The sequence below is a fragment of the Callithrix jacchus genome, chromosome 1 (genome assembly GCF_049354715.1).
Source record: "Callithrix jacchus isolate 240 chromosome 1, calJac240_pri, whole genome shotgun sequence".
NCBI classification, from domain to species: Eukaryota; Metazoa; Chordata; class Mammalia; order Primates; family Cebidae; genus Callithrix; species Callithrix jacchus.
This window is the reverse complement of record NC_133502.1, coordinates 183,253,087-183,267,857: the sequence shown is the minus strand read 5'-3', so window position 1 is coordinate 183,267,857 and position 14,771 is coordinate 183,253,087. Positions and strand designations below refer to the sequence as shown.

At 57.3% G+C, this 14,771-nt stretch overlaps 1 protein-coding gene across 4 annotated transcripts in view; it reads right to left on the bottom strand.

Moving 5' to 3' along the window:
- The window catches only part of COL5A1 (collagen type V alpha 1 chain), a 193,252-nt gene that overhangs the window by 108,462 nt on the left and 70,019 nt on the right, over positions 1-14,771 (bottom strand). For all 4 annotated transcript variants that reach the window (XR_013527273.1, XM_035262258.3, XM_035262257.3 and 1 more), the window contains exons 5-8: positions 4,567-4,698; positions 3,159-3,296; positions 1,497-1,736; positions 339-506 (exon numbers count right to left, since the gene is read on the bottom strand). Coding sequence is in view for 3 of the 4 variants with exons in the window: in XM_035262258.3 (XP_035118149.2) it covers positions 339-506; positions 1,497-1,736; positions 3,159-3,296; positions 4,567-4,698 (678 nt within the window). In the remaining variant the exon portion in view is untranslated. The remainder of the gene's footprint in view (positions 1-338; positions 507-1,496; positions 1,737-3,158; positions 3,297-4,566; positions 4,699-14,771) is intronic.

Here is a 14,771-nt window from a genome sequence, read left to right as displayed (position 1 = left end):
CGAGCAAGTCAGATTACACAAAATCTGGCCAATTGCGCAAGGCGAGGGGGCACTATCACAGCCGGGCATCTTCCCAGGCCCAGGAGGATGCCAGGAGCACTACGGATGCCAGCTCCACTCAGCCCATGCAGCCGCTACAAGGAACAGGCCCGGAGGTGGCCAGGCTGCGACGCACACGTTATTCAGAGCAAATCTGAGGCACTGAGGTCTCTTTAAAAATAAAGTTTGGGGAACAGTGTGCAACACTCGTACTGCCTACAGCGCCCATCCCTGAGGAGCCCCCATGGTGCCCCACCAGCCCCCAGCCCCACCCGGAGTGGGGGCCTGCACCCTCTCACCCCTTCATAGATGGTATCCTGGTTCGCCGGCATTCCGGGCCCGATCTCCGACGGGGAGTTGGTGGGGTCATAGTAGGGGTCGTAGTAGTTTTCATCAAGGTTCCTGATCGTTTCCTCAGTGAACTCCCCCTCCAAGTCATCTGCACCTTTTCCCAGAGGCGGAGCTGGCTGCAGAGGGAGAGGAAGGTGCAGGGTTGCCTCGCAAATGCACCTGGCACCGCTTCTCCATCAGGCCCTGAGCTGGCATCATGGCTACCCAGTCAACTGGGCAGAGACACCCCCTCTGAGGAGAGACCCCCTCTGAGGGCTCCAGGTCTGACAACTCCAGGACTTCAAGACCAGTGGCCTAAGCCACACACGCCTGGAGTCCAGCCCGCAGGGAGAGGTCCTGCGGCCCCTGGAGGCCTCCTTATGCATCTTCTCCCGTCCACAACGAAGAATCATCACCCAACAGCCCCAGAGTCTTGAGACAATGCACCCCGGTGCGGTGCTGCAGGCGCAGGGGTCTGTGGAATGGGCTGATCTCTCTGGCAGTGAAGGCTGCATTACACCATGGCTGTGCTAAGCATGTGCCATGTGCTACGTGCTGGGCAAGACTCCTCCCTAATCTACAAACCCCACAGCCCCCAGAGACAAGCACTATCAGTGCCATGTTGGAAAGGAGAATGCTGAGGTCCACAGACGCCGGCTGACTTTCCAGGGCCTCGTGCAGAGCTTTTGGGCCCGTACCAGCCAGAGCTGCCCGCCCAGCTCATGCTTTGCTGCATTTGTGTGGATTCTGGCTCCCAGCCCCATCCAGCCTGGCCACCCCAGGTCACAGGCAGGGACTCTGTCCACCAGCAACCCCCCTCATCCAATCTCCACCTGAACCCCCAAAGACCAGAAGGGCTGGGGTCATTCCTCCCACTTTCCAAGAGAAAAACTGACCACACTGAGATCAACTCAGCAAGTCAGGGATTCCAAACTCGTTCAGCAATGGCCCCGGGGAGCCTCACACAGCCCGGCTGCAAAGGGCCCAGGCCAGGGTGTGGCAGGAACATGAGGTCCACCCGAGGACTCCAAGGTGAGAACCGCAGAAAGGAGGGGCCTCGGCCCTGTGGCCCCACCCTGGCCCTTCCCCTCGCCCCAGACCAAACCAACGGGAAGAAAAAAAATTACATTGGAGGAGTTGGAGGTGCCGGCGGTGCTGGTGGGAATCTCGGCCCCGGCACCCGGGTCTGTGGGCTGGTCGGGGTTCTCCTCGCCCTCGCCGTAGGTGAGGTCCTCGTAAGGCGAGGGTGTGTAGTAGTCCTCGCTGGGCACGTAGTCATAGTCCCCGATGCCAGGGTCCTCTTCCTTCCCAGCCCCTTCACTGGTTTCAGGCAGGGGAGCAGCTTCCATGGGGGTCGGGGTCAGCTCCTGGGAACCAAGGGCAGAGAGAGCTGGAGTCAGGACAGAGGCTGGGGCAGAGCGAGGTTGGGGCTTGCCGCATCTCCGCATGTGGGCATCTCAGTGGCAAAGCCTGGATCCCCCACCTGTCAAGAGGCACAGAGACTCAGTGCCATGGGGGCTGGGGGCAGAGCATGCAGGAAGGTGGCAACCCAGCTGGGAGCCCCGGATCACTAAGTGTGCTCGAAATGGACTCCAGCCCACCCAGTTACACACCAGAAAAGGGTCAATCATATCTCAGTATTTAAAAAACAAAAGGTCAGGTGCGGTGGCTCAACCTGTAATCCCAGCACTTTGGGAGGCTGAGACCAGCAGATCACCTGAGGTCAGGGGTTTGAAACCAACCTGATCAACATGGAGAAACCCCCTCTGTACTAAAAATACAAAATTAGCTGTGCATGGTTGCGGATGCCTGTAATCCCAGCTACTCGGGAGGCCATGGCAGGAGAATCACTTGAACCCGAGAGGTGGAGGTTGTGGTGAGCCGAGATCACACCACTGCACTCCAGCCTGGGCAACAAGAGCAAAACTCCATTCAAAAAAAAAAAAAGTAGCAACATTCTAGGCTCTCAGAGCAATGTGAGATGACCAGGTCACCTTTCCCCAGAAGAATACACACACTCACAAACACTCGTTCATGCACACCTGTGCCTGCCTGCCACAGGCTCACACACACTGGCCCATGTTCACGCCCACCCTCTTCATGCTGACGATGCCTCCTGGCTAGACGGCCTCCCTCCCCAGCTTGACACCCATCTGCACTCCTGCACAGGGCCCGGCCCTGCTAGGCGCAACCCTCCTCTCTCACTGCTGCTCACACACCCTCGAAACCCTCCCCAGTTTCAGAGGTGAAGGGGAGGCAGCCCAGAGAGGGGAGGACCCGAGGCCAACCTCAGACTGCATCACCCCCGCCCAGGAGTGGGGGTCCTGAGCTCCATTCTCCCACCACAGCTTCGCCTACACAGAGGAACCTGAGAACCAAAGCCATCCTGCACGTGGTATAGGATGGGGACCGGGGCCAGGGCTCAGAGATGCTCCCCTGAGTGGGGGTCCTGAGCTCCATTCTCCCACCACAGCTGCGCCTACACAGAGAAACCCGAGAACTAAAGCCATCCTGTACCTGGTATAGGGTGGGGACCGGGGCCAGGGCCAGAGACGTTCCCCTGTGTACCTCGAATCTCCCAACATCCCCCTCATGGTGGAATGCCTGATACTCCCGGTGAGGGCAAAGCTTGGACAGCCCACGATGGCCCGCTACCCTGCTGAGCTGCCCCTGCAGACTTCCCCAGACAACCCCTGAGCCTCCGCCCTGACACCCTCTCCCGGCCTCACCCACCCTGCACCACAGCCTCCAGGGACCCAGCCCAACCCAGGCCCCCACTCTGCCCAGACCTCAGGGATCTCTGTGGTCTCTCTGGCAGCTTCCACAGGCTTCTTGCTGGGGGTGGGCTCCTTCCCCAGGTCTTCAGGGTCTTCATAGTAGGGGTATTCGTAGTAATAGGTCTCCCCCTCGCCGTCTCCTTCCGTGTACTGAAAGCACATTGCAGCCCTGTGAGGAAGCAGCGGAGCCCACAGAGACCGGCCTGCTATCCCTCCACAACCTCCAGATTCGGCTGGAAGATTGCACGCCACAGCGCCCCGCCCAGCCCCACACGTGAACCTCCCTGTGGGTCCCCAGATGGGGGTCCTCCCTCTCCAGCTCCTTGGGAAGGTGACGCAGCCTCACCAGAAGCCCAAGGGAGAAAGCAGGGGGAACTTCAGGTCCCCTTGAGCAGAAGTCAGAGAAATGAACCTTCAAAGGTGAGACCTCTGGCCCTTTGGAAGCCAGGCCAGAACAACCCACAGAATGGCAGGCTGGGCAGCTGCAGCCACATCACAGCAGACTTCCGAGCCTTCAGCCCTAAGCCTCAAAGCCCAGGAACCCCATGGGAGGGGCCTCACTGGAACACAGCAGGCCTCATCCTGAGCCCATTTCCCCCATGCAGGAGCTGGGAGGAGCTGGCAGGAGGTCAGCGCAGGAGGGACTAGGCTGCGAGCTCTGTCCAGCCATACTTGGGGTTCGTAAGATGTGGCCTGGGGCACAGGTTCCACAGTTTCATGAAAGCCACCCTTCCTTCACTTCTGACTGGTGGTGAAAGAAGGAAAACCCAAGGCGAAATTAACAGCACGATTTAATATTATGGATGAGAAATGAAAGGCAATGGGACCAGGGCATGGGAGAGGATTTTCATGCAGAAATGGCAGAAAGAACTACAAATAAGATAAACTGGAGTGCCGTGAGGGTGTGGGGCGCAGGGGAGGAAAGCTGACCCATGGCCATGGCAGGTCCCAGGAAGAGGGACAAAGGTGTCAGGCACGTGTCTGCCTCTCTACAGGACACTACACTCAAGGGATCTGAAGGTTGGCCATTCTACAGTAGACAAGCCCAGGTTCCGCCCTTTGACGAGCTGCACATGGCCCCTCCAGTGGATCGAGTCTGTGGGGGACACCAGTGGCCTCTGTGCTCACGAATACCCCTCCAGGTCAAGCCCAAGGCTGAGAGAGCACTGGGCATTCATCATCCAGGAGCTTGTTCAAAAGGTTAAAGGACAGGGTTACTGATGACACCCTCTGTGACCCTATCATTCTGGAAGGTGCTATTTAGTAAAGTAAGTCAGACATCCCCATGTTTACCTCCTGGGTCCCTCTGCATCCTCACACAGTGGATCCATTGAAAATAAGGTCCCGTGGCTCATGTGTCCCTTCACCAAACATCCAAGTAGTCTGCCATTCCCCAAGATCCCAGCCAGAGTCCACTCACATATTCATCTGGATTGGGGTCCTGCGACTGTGGGGTGTCCGGCACCGCGGTGTCACAGTCAGGGCTGTAGTGCTCGCAGTAATCATAAGCTGCCCGGTGGTCCGAGACGAAGAGCAGCTGCTGGATGTCACCCTGGAAAAGAATGGATGCTCATGAAAGAGCAGCTGACAGAGCATTCACATGGGGACCTGGGAGACCCAACCCATGCCTTGAAGCAGAGCAAAGTCCAGACCAAGCCACAACATGAGCCTATCCTGAGAGCCAAACGTCTCCCTAGAAGCTGCCTTTCATAAGAGACATGCAGGCTAGGCTGGCCCATCCATCCATCCATCCATCCACTCATCCATCCATCCATTCATCCATCCATTCACCCATCTATCCACCTATCCATCTACACCTACCAATCCTTCCATCCGTTCATCCATCCATCCATCCATCCATCCATCCATCCATCCATCAATCTATCCATTTATCCATTCATCCACTCACTCATCCATCTACCCATCCATCCATCCACTTACTCATTCATCCATCCATTCACCCATCTATTCACTGGTCCATCTACACCTACCAATCCTTCCATCCATTTACCCATCCATCCATCCATTCATCCATTCATCCATTCACTCATCCATCTACCCATCCATCCATCCACTCATTCATCTATCCATTCACCCATCTATCTACCTGTCCATCTACACCTACCAATCCTTCCATCCATCCATCCATCCATCCACCTGTCCATCCGTCTATCCTTCCGTCCATCCGTCCATCTGCCTATGCATCTAGATAAGTAGCTGTGGAGTCCTCCAGGCAAAACTACTTGTATATAAAACTCCTTGTATACTTATCCATTCATCCATCTATCTACCTATCCATCTAGATCCAGCCATCCTTCCAACTATCTATCCATCCCTCTACCCATCCTTCCATCTAGCCACCCATCCATTCACCTGTCCATCCTTCCATCCACCCACTCAGCCATCAATCCACCACCCATTCACCTGTCCATTTATCAGACACCTGCTAAGCACCTGCCAGATGCCAGCGCAGGGCTTGTGGCTTTTGCCTGTTGTGAGAAACAGCCCACACTCTCATCCACCCTAGACGCTGAGGGCTTGGGGGTACCCTGCCTCCATTCCCATTAGCCCTCAACCACTCAAGGAGAGAGTAGTTTTAAAGAGGTGATGTCTGCTTTCTCAAAAAGTTAAAACTAGAATTACCATACGACCCAGTAATTCCAATCTCAGGGACTGAAACAGATGCATAATCAATCGACCCAAATCAGTTCAGCCTCAAAAAAAATCGAAGACAGGGACTCAGACAAATCAATGTATACAAGTGTTCATAGTAGCATTAGTCACAATGGTCAGACAAATGCAACCCACAAGTCCACCGGCAGATAAACGGATAAACGGAGTGTGATATATGCATAGACTGGAATATTATTCAACCAAGAAAGGGAAGGAAGAACTGATCCCCCCGACAAGGTGGACGAGCTCAGGCTGCTAACGGCTGAACTTGCTCATCCACTGAGAGCAGCCTACGGTCTAACTGTGTCAGCAGGAAAAGCATGTGAGCACCTATTCCTTCTTTCTCTAACCACGACGTGCAGACCGTTTATTCCATTATCCTCTTAGCATGATGTGCAGACAGGAGAAATAAAAGGGCTACAACTGGGAGTAAGAAACACAGGTCCCATCCCCGTCATCTGCAGAGATGGAGATGGCAGACATGCGAGGTGTCACCCTAGCAGCACCCCGGGTTCCAAAGCAGAGGACGTTTTGACTACAGTCAGATGCAGAGAAGCTGACCAATATGGTAATTATAGTGATGACAGTGACAATAGTTTACATCATGTTTACTGTGGATCGAGTGCAGGTAAAGAGACCGCACATGGTCTCCCTGTGCCCATAAGAAGCCTAGGAATTATGTCCGATTAATACTCACTCTACCGCAGAGGAAACCAAAGCCCGGTGAGGTCACCTGTCCAGGGTCCCCGGCAGATCAGCCCAAGGCACCCTGCAAGGTTCCAGCCGCTACATGCCCCACTGCACTGAAGGGAGTGAAAAGAACATGGAAGGAAAGTTGGGATGTTGGAATCCTGTCCCTGGAGAAGGCACCTACAGGCAAGGGCTGGGGCCAGTGCCAGGCGCTGAGTGCACGGGGTCTGGAGCCCACCTCGCCACCTTGCATCATGTCTGCACACTTTTCCACAGCCACAGTTAAGGACAGGCCCTGAGTCTACTGTGAGACCCTCAGCCACGGGGCTGCAGGGTCAGAGTGCCCAACCCCACCTGGAGATTGTCAAGCTCTCCGGTTCATCCAAGACTTCACCCCACCCAGGCAGAGGTACCACCTGCCCCCGCAGAAGCCCCACTCTGGGCCAGGAGGAGTCTAATGACAGCTTTGCCTCTGCCATGAAGACACTGCTGGCCTGCAGCCGCAGCAGCTGTGACACAGCTTTGTGCTGTGTACTTCTGATCCTGGCGAGTCACCCTCGGGTCCAGGGTGCCAGGGAGCTGGGAGGGGCTGGGGGACATTCACAGGCCTGAACTCTGTGCACCCACCCGTCACTGTTCCAAGAGCTGCTCTCTTTCACGGAGACCCTTGATAGGAGGGCCTGGCCAGAGCAACACACTGAGACTTGGAAGGAGGGTGGCAGGATCAGAACCGCCTTACACACGTACAGGGCAGAGGGAACCCCAGCCCATAGGCATGCTCGGGGAAGCAGCACGCTGTGTGCTGCCAGACGGCCCGGCCTGCATGCCAGTTCTGCCGCTGCCTGGCTGTGTGGCCGGGGGTGAGCCTGCTCACACACACCTCTCTACACCCTCCTTTTGCTCTGAAAAAATAAGCATAAAACAGCAGCATCCCCCTCACAGAGCTGTGGAGTCCTCCAGGCAAAATTCCTTGTATACAGAAGGCACTCAGTAAGTACTGCAAAAGGTTTTGAGGTCAGTGGGGGAAGGCAAGTGCTTGAGAAAAGCCCGGAAGGGCAGCAGAGTTGGAGGAGCTGAGGATCAGCAGAGGGCTTGTGCAAGACGCAGGGTGGGGGCCCATCGGCAGGTGCCTGAGGGTGCTCCCAAAAGAGGGGAGGGAGCGGTGCACGGGCAGGGGCCAAGGGAGGGCTGGGGGGGCTCAACAGGAAACAGCTCTCAGCACCAAAAAGGGGAAGCAAGGAAGGTGTGTGTATGTGGTTACTGTGGGTGCTCCCAACTTGTGTTTAAAAACCTCAAACAGCCTGCCCCAAGCTGACCCATCACTGGCAGCTCTGCCAGGCAGGAAGTTCCTGCCGCTGACTTCAGCTGCACCTCCACGTCCACACCTGCCTCTGGGACCCCCCTTTCTCAGCACCACTGTGCCACAGCCCGGTCATAGCCCTTCTGCCCACCTACCCCTGCCTTGCCCCATCGAGAAGAGTGCAGCCAGCGGGTTCTGAGGTCTGCCAGGCGTCTCGGTGCCTGCCAGCGTCCGTTCACTTATGGGACTCACAAGGGAAACTTCTGTCACCTCCATTTAACAGATAAAAAGAAGGGACTGGGACAGGAGAGTTCACTGGCCCCAACTGCAGGACCACAGACGCAATGGCCAGGACCTGGAGACTATGGGTGCAGCGGGGCCCCTGACACCAGCTGACCCGGCCCTGCCTCCTTTGTCCCCACATCTCAGAACAGAGAGAGCAGGGCAGAAAGAGACAGGTGCTCTTCCTGCAGGCAGCAGCCCCAGAGCATGGGGCCGCCACACACCCGCTGCCTCATCTGGAGGCACCCCTGGCCGCCACACACCCACTGCCTCATCTGAAGTTCAGGGACTGTAACCCCGGCATCACCCACATCATGGACAGCACTGCCAAGCACCCTCCAATCCAGGTCTCCCCTCTGAGGGATGCCTCAGGACAGTGGAGCAGGAAGCAGCTGGGGGCTGGCGGTCGTCGGGAGCTAAGCTTGCACCTATACCCTGGGCAGGGCATCTGCCAGGCTGAGGAGGGCGCTGGGTGACAGGTTCCTGGCCTTCCAGACTTCACCTGTGGGGCTGTGGCTCATGAAGGGACAGATAATGGGTCCTTCTGAAGTGACTGAAGACAGCTACCTGCTGCTGCCCTCCTGCCCCTCAGACCCCACCACAGTAAACTGGGGGCATTTGGAGGAGGAAGCAAGAGTGTGGCCTGATGAGCACAGCCCTCAGCATTTCACCCCCTCTCTCCCTGATGCCAACACTGAATGGATGCCCCACTCTCTACGCCCTGGGCCAGCAGATGCCCACCTGCCCAACTCTTCCTCCCTCTCTCTCTTCCTCTTTCTTCCTCTGTCTTTCTCTCTCTCCCCGCCCCCCCCCCGCCCCCACATTTGGATGTCAGAGGCTCCTGGCCATGTTTCAAATTCTCCAGCAGACAAGGAGGAACAGTGAATCAAAACCACACGTTTTCATTAAGCAACATGACTTCTGGTTCAAATCTCATCCAATCCAAATAAATTATGTTCTCCTTTCAACTGGCAATTTGACATTTGAATATATGTTCTCCAAAGGCACTTCAAAGAAAGAGAAGCCTCGGACCCTTCACGGGCAGCTGTGGTCCTGGGCCCTGGTGTACCCCAGATCCAGCTCTGCTTCCCCAGAAGCCCCAAGCTCCTCAGATCATGGGCGTGTCTGGCACACCCCATACCCCAGGGTGTCCAGCACCACGGCCATGCCTTGCAGATACTGCATGAGGAGCTGGTACTGGCTCAGCACATGTGGGCACAGTACCCAGGCACACCTGCATGACCTTCAGGGCCCAGGGCTAGGTAATGAACACCCATGAAGGGGGACAAAGCCTAAGGCATCCCAGGCTGACCCAGCCCTCAGCCAGCCCTGCTTTGTGGCCTGCCCACCATACCCCAGATTGCAGCAGTGAACAGACCATCAGCAGGGCCAGGCATGAGGCCCCTTCACTTCCAGTGCCCCCCTCCTCTGCAAATTCATGTGCTGGGTTCAAATCAGTTCCCCACCAAATCCTCAGCTGGATTTTCACACTAGAAAGAGCTGGTGCGTTCTGTGGGCACCAATGCCAAAGAGCAATGTCTACCCAGCCCTACACCACCCCATGGAGAGGGAGAAAGCAAGGTGCAGGTGCTGAGGCCCCGGCTTCGTCCTGTAGAAGCAGGCACTCTAGCCTGGATCCAGGCCCAGGGCTCTTTCCAGCCACCCAGTGCTTCTTCCCTATACATGCAGGTAAAGAGGGGGACCCTGAACACCTGGGTGCCCAGCAAGGCTCTTGGGGAGCAGGAGCTCCTCTCCAGGACCCCAGGCAGATGGGGCTGTGATGAGGGACCAGCTCCAGGACCCAAGACGGACCAGATGCCTCCCCTGAAGCCCAGCAACCCCCCACGGGCCAGCCCCACAGCTGCACCAGCCATAGCTGCTTCTGCGCTGCCTCCCAGGCAGGGGCGGGGAAGAGGGCTCTGTGATGTCTGCATCCCCCATCTGTCCCCTCGTAGGCTGGGAGGAAGAGGAGCTGAAGCCAAGGGAAAGGCAGGAACCCACCCTGCAGACTCCAGTGACACACCTGCCTCTGCCCTGGGCCACGCCGGGGGCCACCTGATTTCTGCAGGTCCACAGAGCCAGGCACAAGGGACTTCCAGCTCGGCCCTCAGGGCTTCGGGCTGGCGGCTAGTCCACTGTTCAGAACAGAGATGAGATGGTGACGGATCCAAACATAATCATGGGGTGCTCTGGGGTGATGAGAGGCACAGAACAGCCCTAATGGGGTCATGGGGGGTCCTGGGCAGTCCTGGATGGCTACTATGGGGAGGTTACAGGGTGGTCCTACATGGGATACTATGGGGGTGCCTGGGCAGCCCTGCATGGGAGTGCCATGGTGAGAGACACCTGACAGCCCTGGATGGGGACAGTTGGGGGGCCCTGGAGGGGTACCATGGGGGCATGGATGGGGACAGTTGGGGGGCCCTGGAGGCCCTACACCACCCCATGGAGAGGAAGAAAGCAAGGTGCAGGTGCTGAGGCCCCGGCTTCGTCCTGTAGAAGCAGGCACTCTAGCCTGGATCCAGGCCCAGGGCTCTTTCCATCCATGGGGGGCATGGATGGGGACAGTTGGGGGTCCTGGAGGGGTACCATGGGCGTCCTGGAGGGGTACCATGGGCATCCTGGATGGGGACAGTTGGGGCCACACTGAAGTCCTTCTGTGTCCCTGAGACCTGTGTCCATTGTTGACCTGGTGGAAGATGTGATGTGTTCAGGGTGGACAGAGCACCACATACTGCGCCCTACCCAGCACGTGACACCCGCGGAACCCTGGGACTCCCAGAGACTCCATGTATTGAGTCTGGGGTTTCTGGGATTCAGGAGATTTTAAGATGCAGCCAGGACTGGAGCCGCCCCTCACAGACCTCAAAGGCAGCCCGTGGGTGCATGAATGACCCTCCTTCTGTCACTGGCACCCTGGCAGTTCCTGAGCCTGCACTCCTCCTTCTGGAACGTTCACTCAGAGTTGGCTCCTCTCTGGAAGCTGGGTTGGTGTATGAAGATGTTCGGGTCAGCCCCCTACCACCCAGACAACCTGCCCCTGGGAGCCACAGCCTCCCCATTTCAACACAAGAGATCTCCACCTCCCCGGACCCCCGCCAGGCTGTGTGGACCAGACACACAGCTCTGCCTGAGGCTTAAGAAAACCTTAGGCAGAAATCTGCCCCGGTGCCCTCAGAGTCTTTCCCACCTTAGGCAGAAATCTGCCCCGGTGCCCTCAGAGTCTTTCCCAACATGGGGCTTCTAGCAGCCACTGCCCAGTGTGCTGGAGAGGGCACGCCACCCTGGCTGCCACAATCTGGCACACACCAACTTTCAAGTACAAAACTAGGATCACAACTTGGTATTACAAGCTGAGAGCATTTTCACAATGCCTCCTGTAACACCAAACCAAGCTCCAAACCAGACCAGGAAAATCGCTCGGTAAAGCCTCCGCTCCTGGCGAAGGCTTGCCTGGCACTGGCTGGTGGGAGGTGCTGGCGGCCTGTAAACAAAGGGCCAGGGCCGGTGGGCAGCCCCTGCTTGGGCCTGGTATGCTCATGGTTTTTCAGAGAACAGGGACTGGAAGCTAGAGCTTGGGACTGGGTCACAATATGTGTGCACAGCCAAAGAAACCCCAGAGAGGCCTCAGCCTGCAGCTTGGCAGGACCCAACCCTGGGCCTCTAGGAGGCTGGTGCAGGTCAGAAGTGACAGGTAGGCCATGCCCTGACCCTTCTCAAGGCACTAAGGCACCCCAGGAATTTCTCAGCTGCAGCTGCCCTCTCAGGCGGGTGGGCTCTGACCACAATAACCTGCAAGCAGCCTGGCCACAATCTCAGAAAGGCCGATGGTCCCCACGGTTCCCCTCCCAAGTGCCATCAGAGTCCCTGGCACACAAGTACATGAAGCCAGCGTGATGCCCTGCCCAGCAGTGGCACGTGGCTCTCCTCTGTTGTCACATCCAACTGCCGGGTGACATGGCATACACCCCATCCCTGAGCAAGGCAACAGGTGCCACCCCTGATCTTCCTCAGACACGCCCCTTCTCACTTTCATGGCTCCTTTCTCCCCATCCTCCATCCTCCTACCAACAATGGCGGCCACCTCCTTCCGGAGCTGGGCCCATACCCTGGAAAGGCAGAGGCCGACTGCCATCCAGGATATGGAGCATGGCCTGCTGCCTTGCCCCGTCCTGCCCAAACCATGAGGTGAAAGTGCCAGGTGCCATGTGTCACTTGCTGCTGTCCCCTTTATGCTGCTTTCCAGCCTCCTGCAGGGCCAAACACCCACCAGATGCAGGTGAGCCTGGCCAGCAACCCCACACTTGCAGGCCCATGGCCCGTCTTCAGGCCCAGCGCCAGGATCCAGGGTTACCTGGTGTGTTGTGTGGCTGTGCGTGTGCACGCATGCATCCAGCACCGTGTTGGTGCAAATGTGTACTGTGCACACGCATACTGCATTCATGTGTGTGGTGTGTGCGGTCGATACATGTCTATGTCTGTACACAGTATGCATGCATGTGTGTGACATGAGTGCACGCACGCACTTTGATGAACATGTATATGGCATGGTGTGCCCCGTGTGTGTATATGACCAGGCATGCATGTGTGTGGCACATGTGGGTCCTGGCACAGCACTGGGGAGGGCACCCAGGTGCCTGGGATTCAGGCCCCTCCCTCAACAACAGCCCATAGGTCCTTGAGGCTGCTCGTCCTAAGCCCACTCCACTTCCCAGCTCCAACGGGACAGGCTGGGTTGAGGTGTCAGATATCCTCAGCATGCACCGCCGTGTCCGACATGCTTCGGGAAAGGCCCTGGTGTTTCACGCTGACCCAGTTCCCAGCCCTGCCTCACGCCTCGGCAAAAGCGACTTTCCTCACAGGTCTGGCCCTACTCCCATCCTTGTAGCCCTTCCAGAAGGAAGGCAAGGCCCCTTTTCCACTCTCCCATCCCCATTTCTCAGAAGCAGCAGTGGAGGGTCTGAGAGGCAGGTCCACTCTCGAAAGGCACTGGGAGGAGGGCTGACTGGGGCTCCTGCATCTCTGCCTGCAGCCCCCAGAGTCCCCACCCCAGAGCTGCTGGCCTTGGAGTCAAGGTCACGGTGCCAAGTCACACATCCTGCACACAGGACGACCGTGGGCTCTCAATTCCCATAACCCTGTCCTGTGGCCCAGACAGCCCTGGGAGCAGGGGCAGGCACCTAACCAATCCACCTGGCAGGTCCAGTCTTCTCCTGTTCCACGTCTTGGCTTCCCAGGATGAGCCCCTGAACCCCTCTGTTTAACTTCCAAAGCCAAGACCCAGCAGCAGCCACTTGCACAGCTGGCCCCGTGGCTGCCCAAAGAGGCAGGCAGCGGCTGCTTTCACGCCACCCCTTGCTCTGATACCTGGCCACATTTCCCCTTTACACTCCTGCTTTCTGCCCCTGCCAGGTACTAAGGTGCCCAGGAAGTTTCCATGACCAAGCCAGGGTTATTGTGTCTGTCCCGCTCCACCACAGAGCCTCTGCCCGTGATGCAATGTGCGGCCACGTTCGAGGGAAGATGGGTCAGTGCCTGCAGCGGGGAGTGGGTTGTCCTTGGCGTTGGAAGAGCTGGGAATATTTTGCCAAGAGAACCAGTTCTGCACTTTCTGCTAATGAGACTCGATCCAGGCTGCATTTCTATTATGAGCTGAGGAAATTACAAAGTTTTTGTTGAGAGCCTCGTAAGCCTGGGGACATGAAAACAGGAAACGTGGGGCTCAACAAATCAGAGGCTCCCGTAGCCGGGATCCCAGCCCAAGTGCTTCTGTGGTGCTGTTCCCTCTCGTCACAGGCCCTGCACCTCCTATGCCATTTAACTGTGCACCCCTCCTTCAACCCAATCCCCTATTCCTGGGCTGAGCTGGGCCCCAACGGCTGCCTAGCACCCAGGCACCCTCATCCAACCAAATACAGGCTCCATGGGAATCCCAGCGGAGCACTCTGCTTTCCCTGCAGATTTATCATCTGATTTTCGCCAGAGCACTTGGTGCTGGTAAACACCAATTACTGAAGACAAACCCTTCTGGTTGGAGGCTGCGGGAGAAGCGGTCGGCAAGCACGCTGTCCGTGAGCAAGTGCCCTGCCATGGGCAGGCCCTGCCACAAACCTCCCCTTCCTGACGGGAGGGCATGCTGTCCAACCTCCCATATAAAACGCAGCCCTGCCAAGTTAGCATGCCGAAGGGGAGAGACAGAGGCAGGGAGAGCCACAGGTGGTGCTAGGGCCTGGAGCTGGGTTCACCTGGGCCCATGTGCAAACCCGGCCCCTTCTGGCTGAGTGATCTTAGCTGTGTTCGCAAACCACGCAACACCATGCTTTCTTCAGCTCAGGATGGAAACAACGTTGGCCCCAAAGGCTGCTGGAAGGATGGAATCCAGCCCTGTGCTCTGCAAACAGGAGCTAAGGGCATGACTGCATTCCCCACAAGTACCATGCAGTCCTCAGCTCGCTCTCACATGGGGCTCCCCCACTGGGCCCGGCGGATTCTAACACAGATGCGGCCAGTGCAGCCTGGCCAATGCCACCAGGGCCCTTCTCCATGAGCCACTTCCTTGATGTCCTCAGAGCTTCGCAGGTAGGAGACCCCTAGATGCCCCATCCCAGCCGCCACGGGCCCAAACAAGTCACAATTACCATCTCGCTTTGATGCTTTTCATCCCTGAGTCACACAAATGG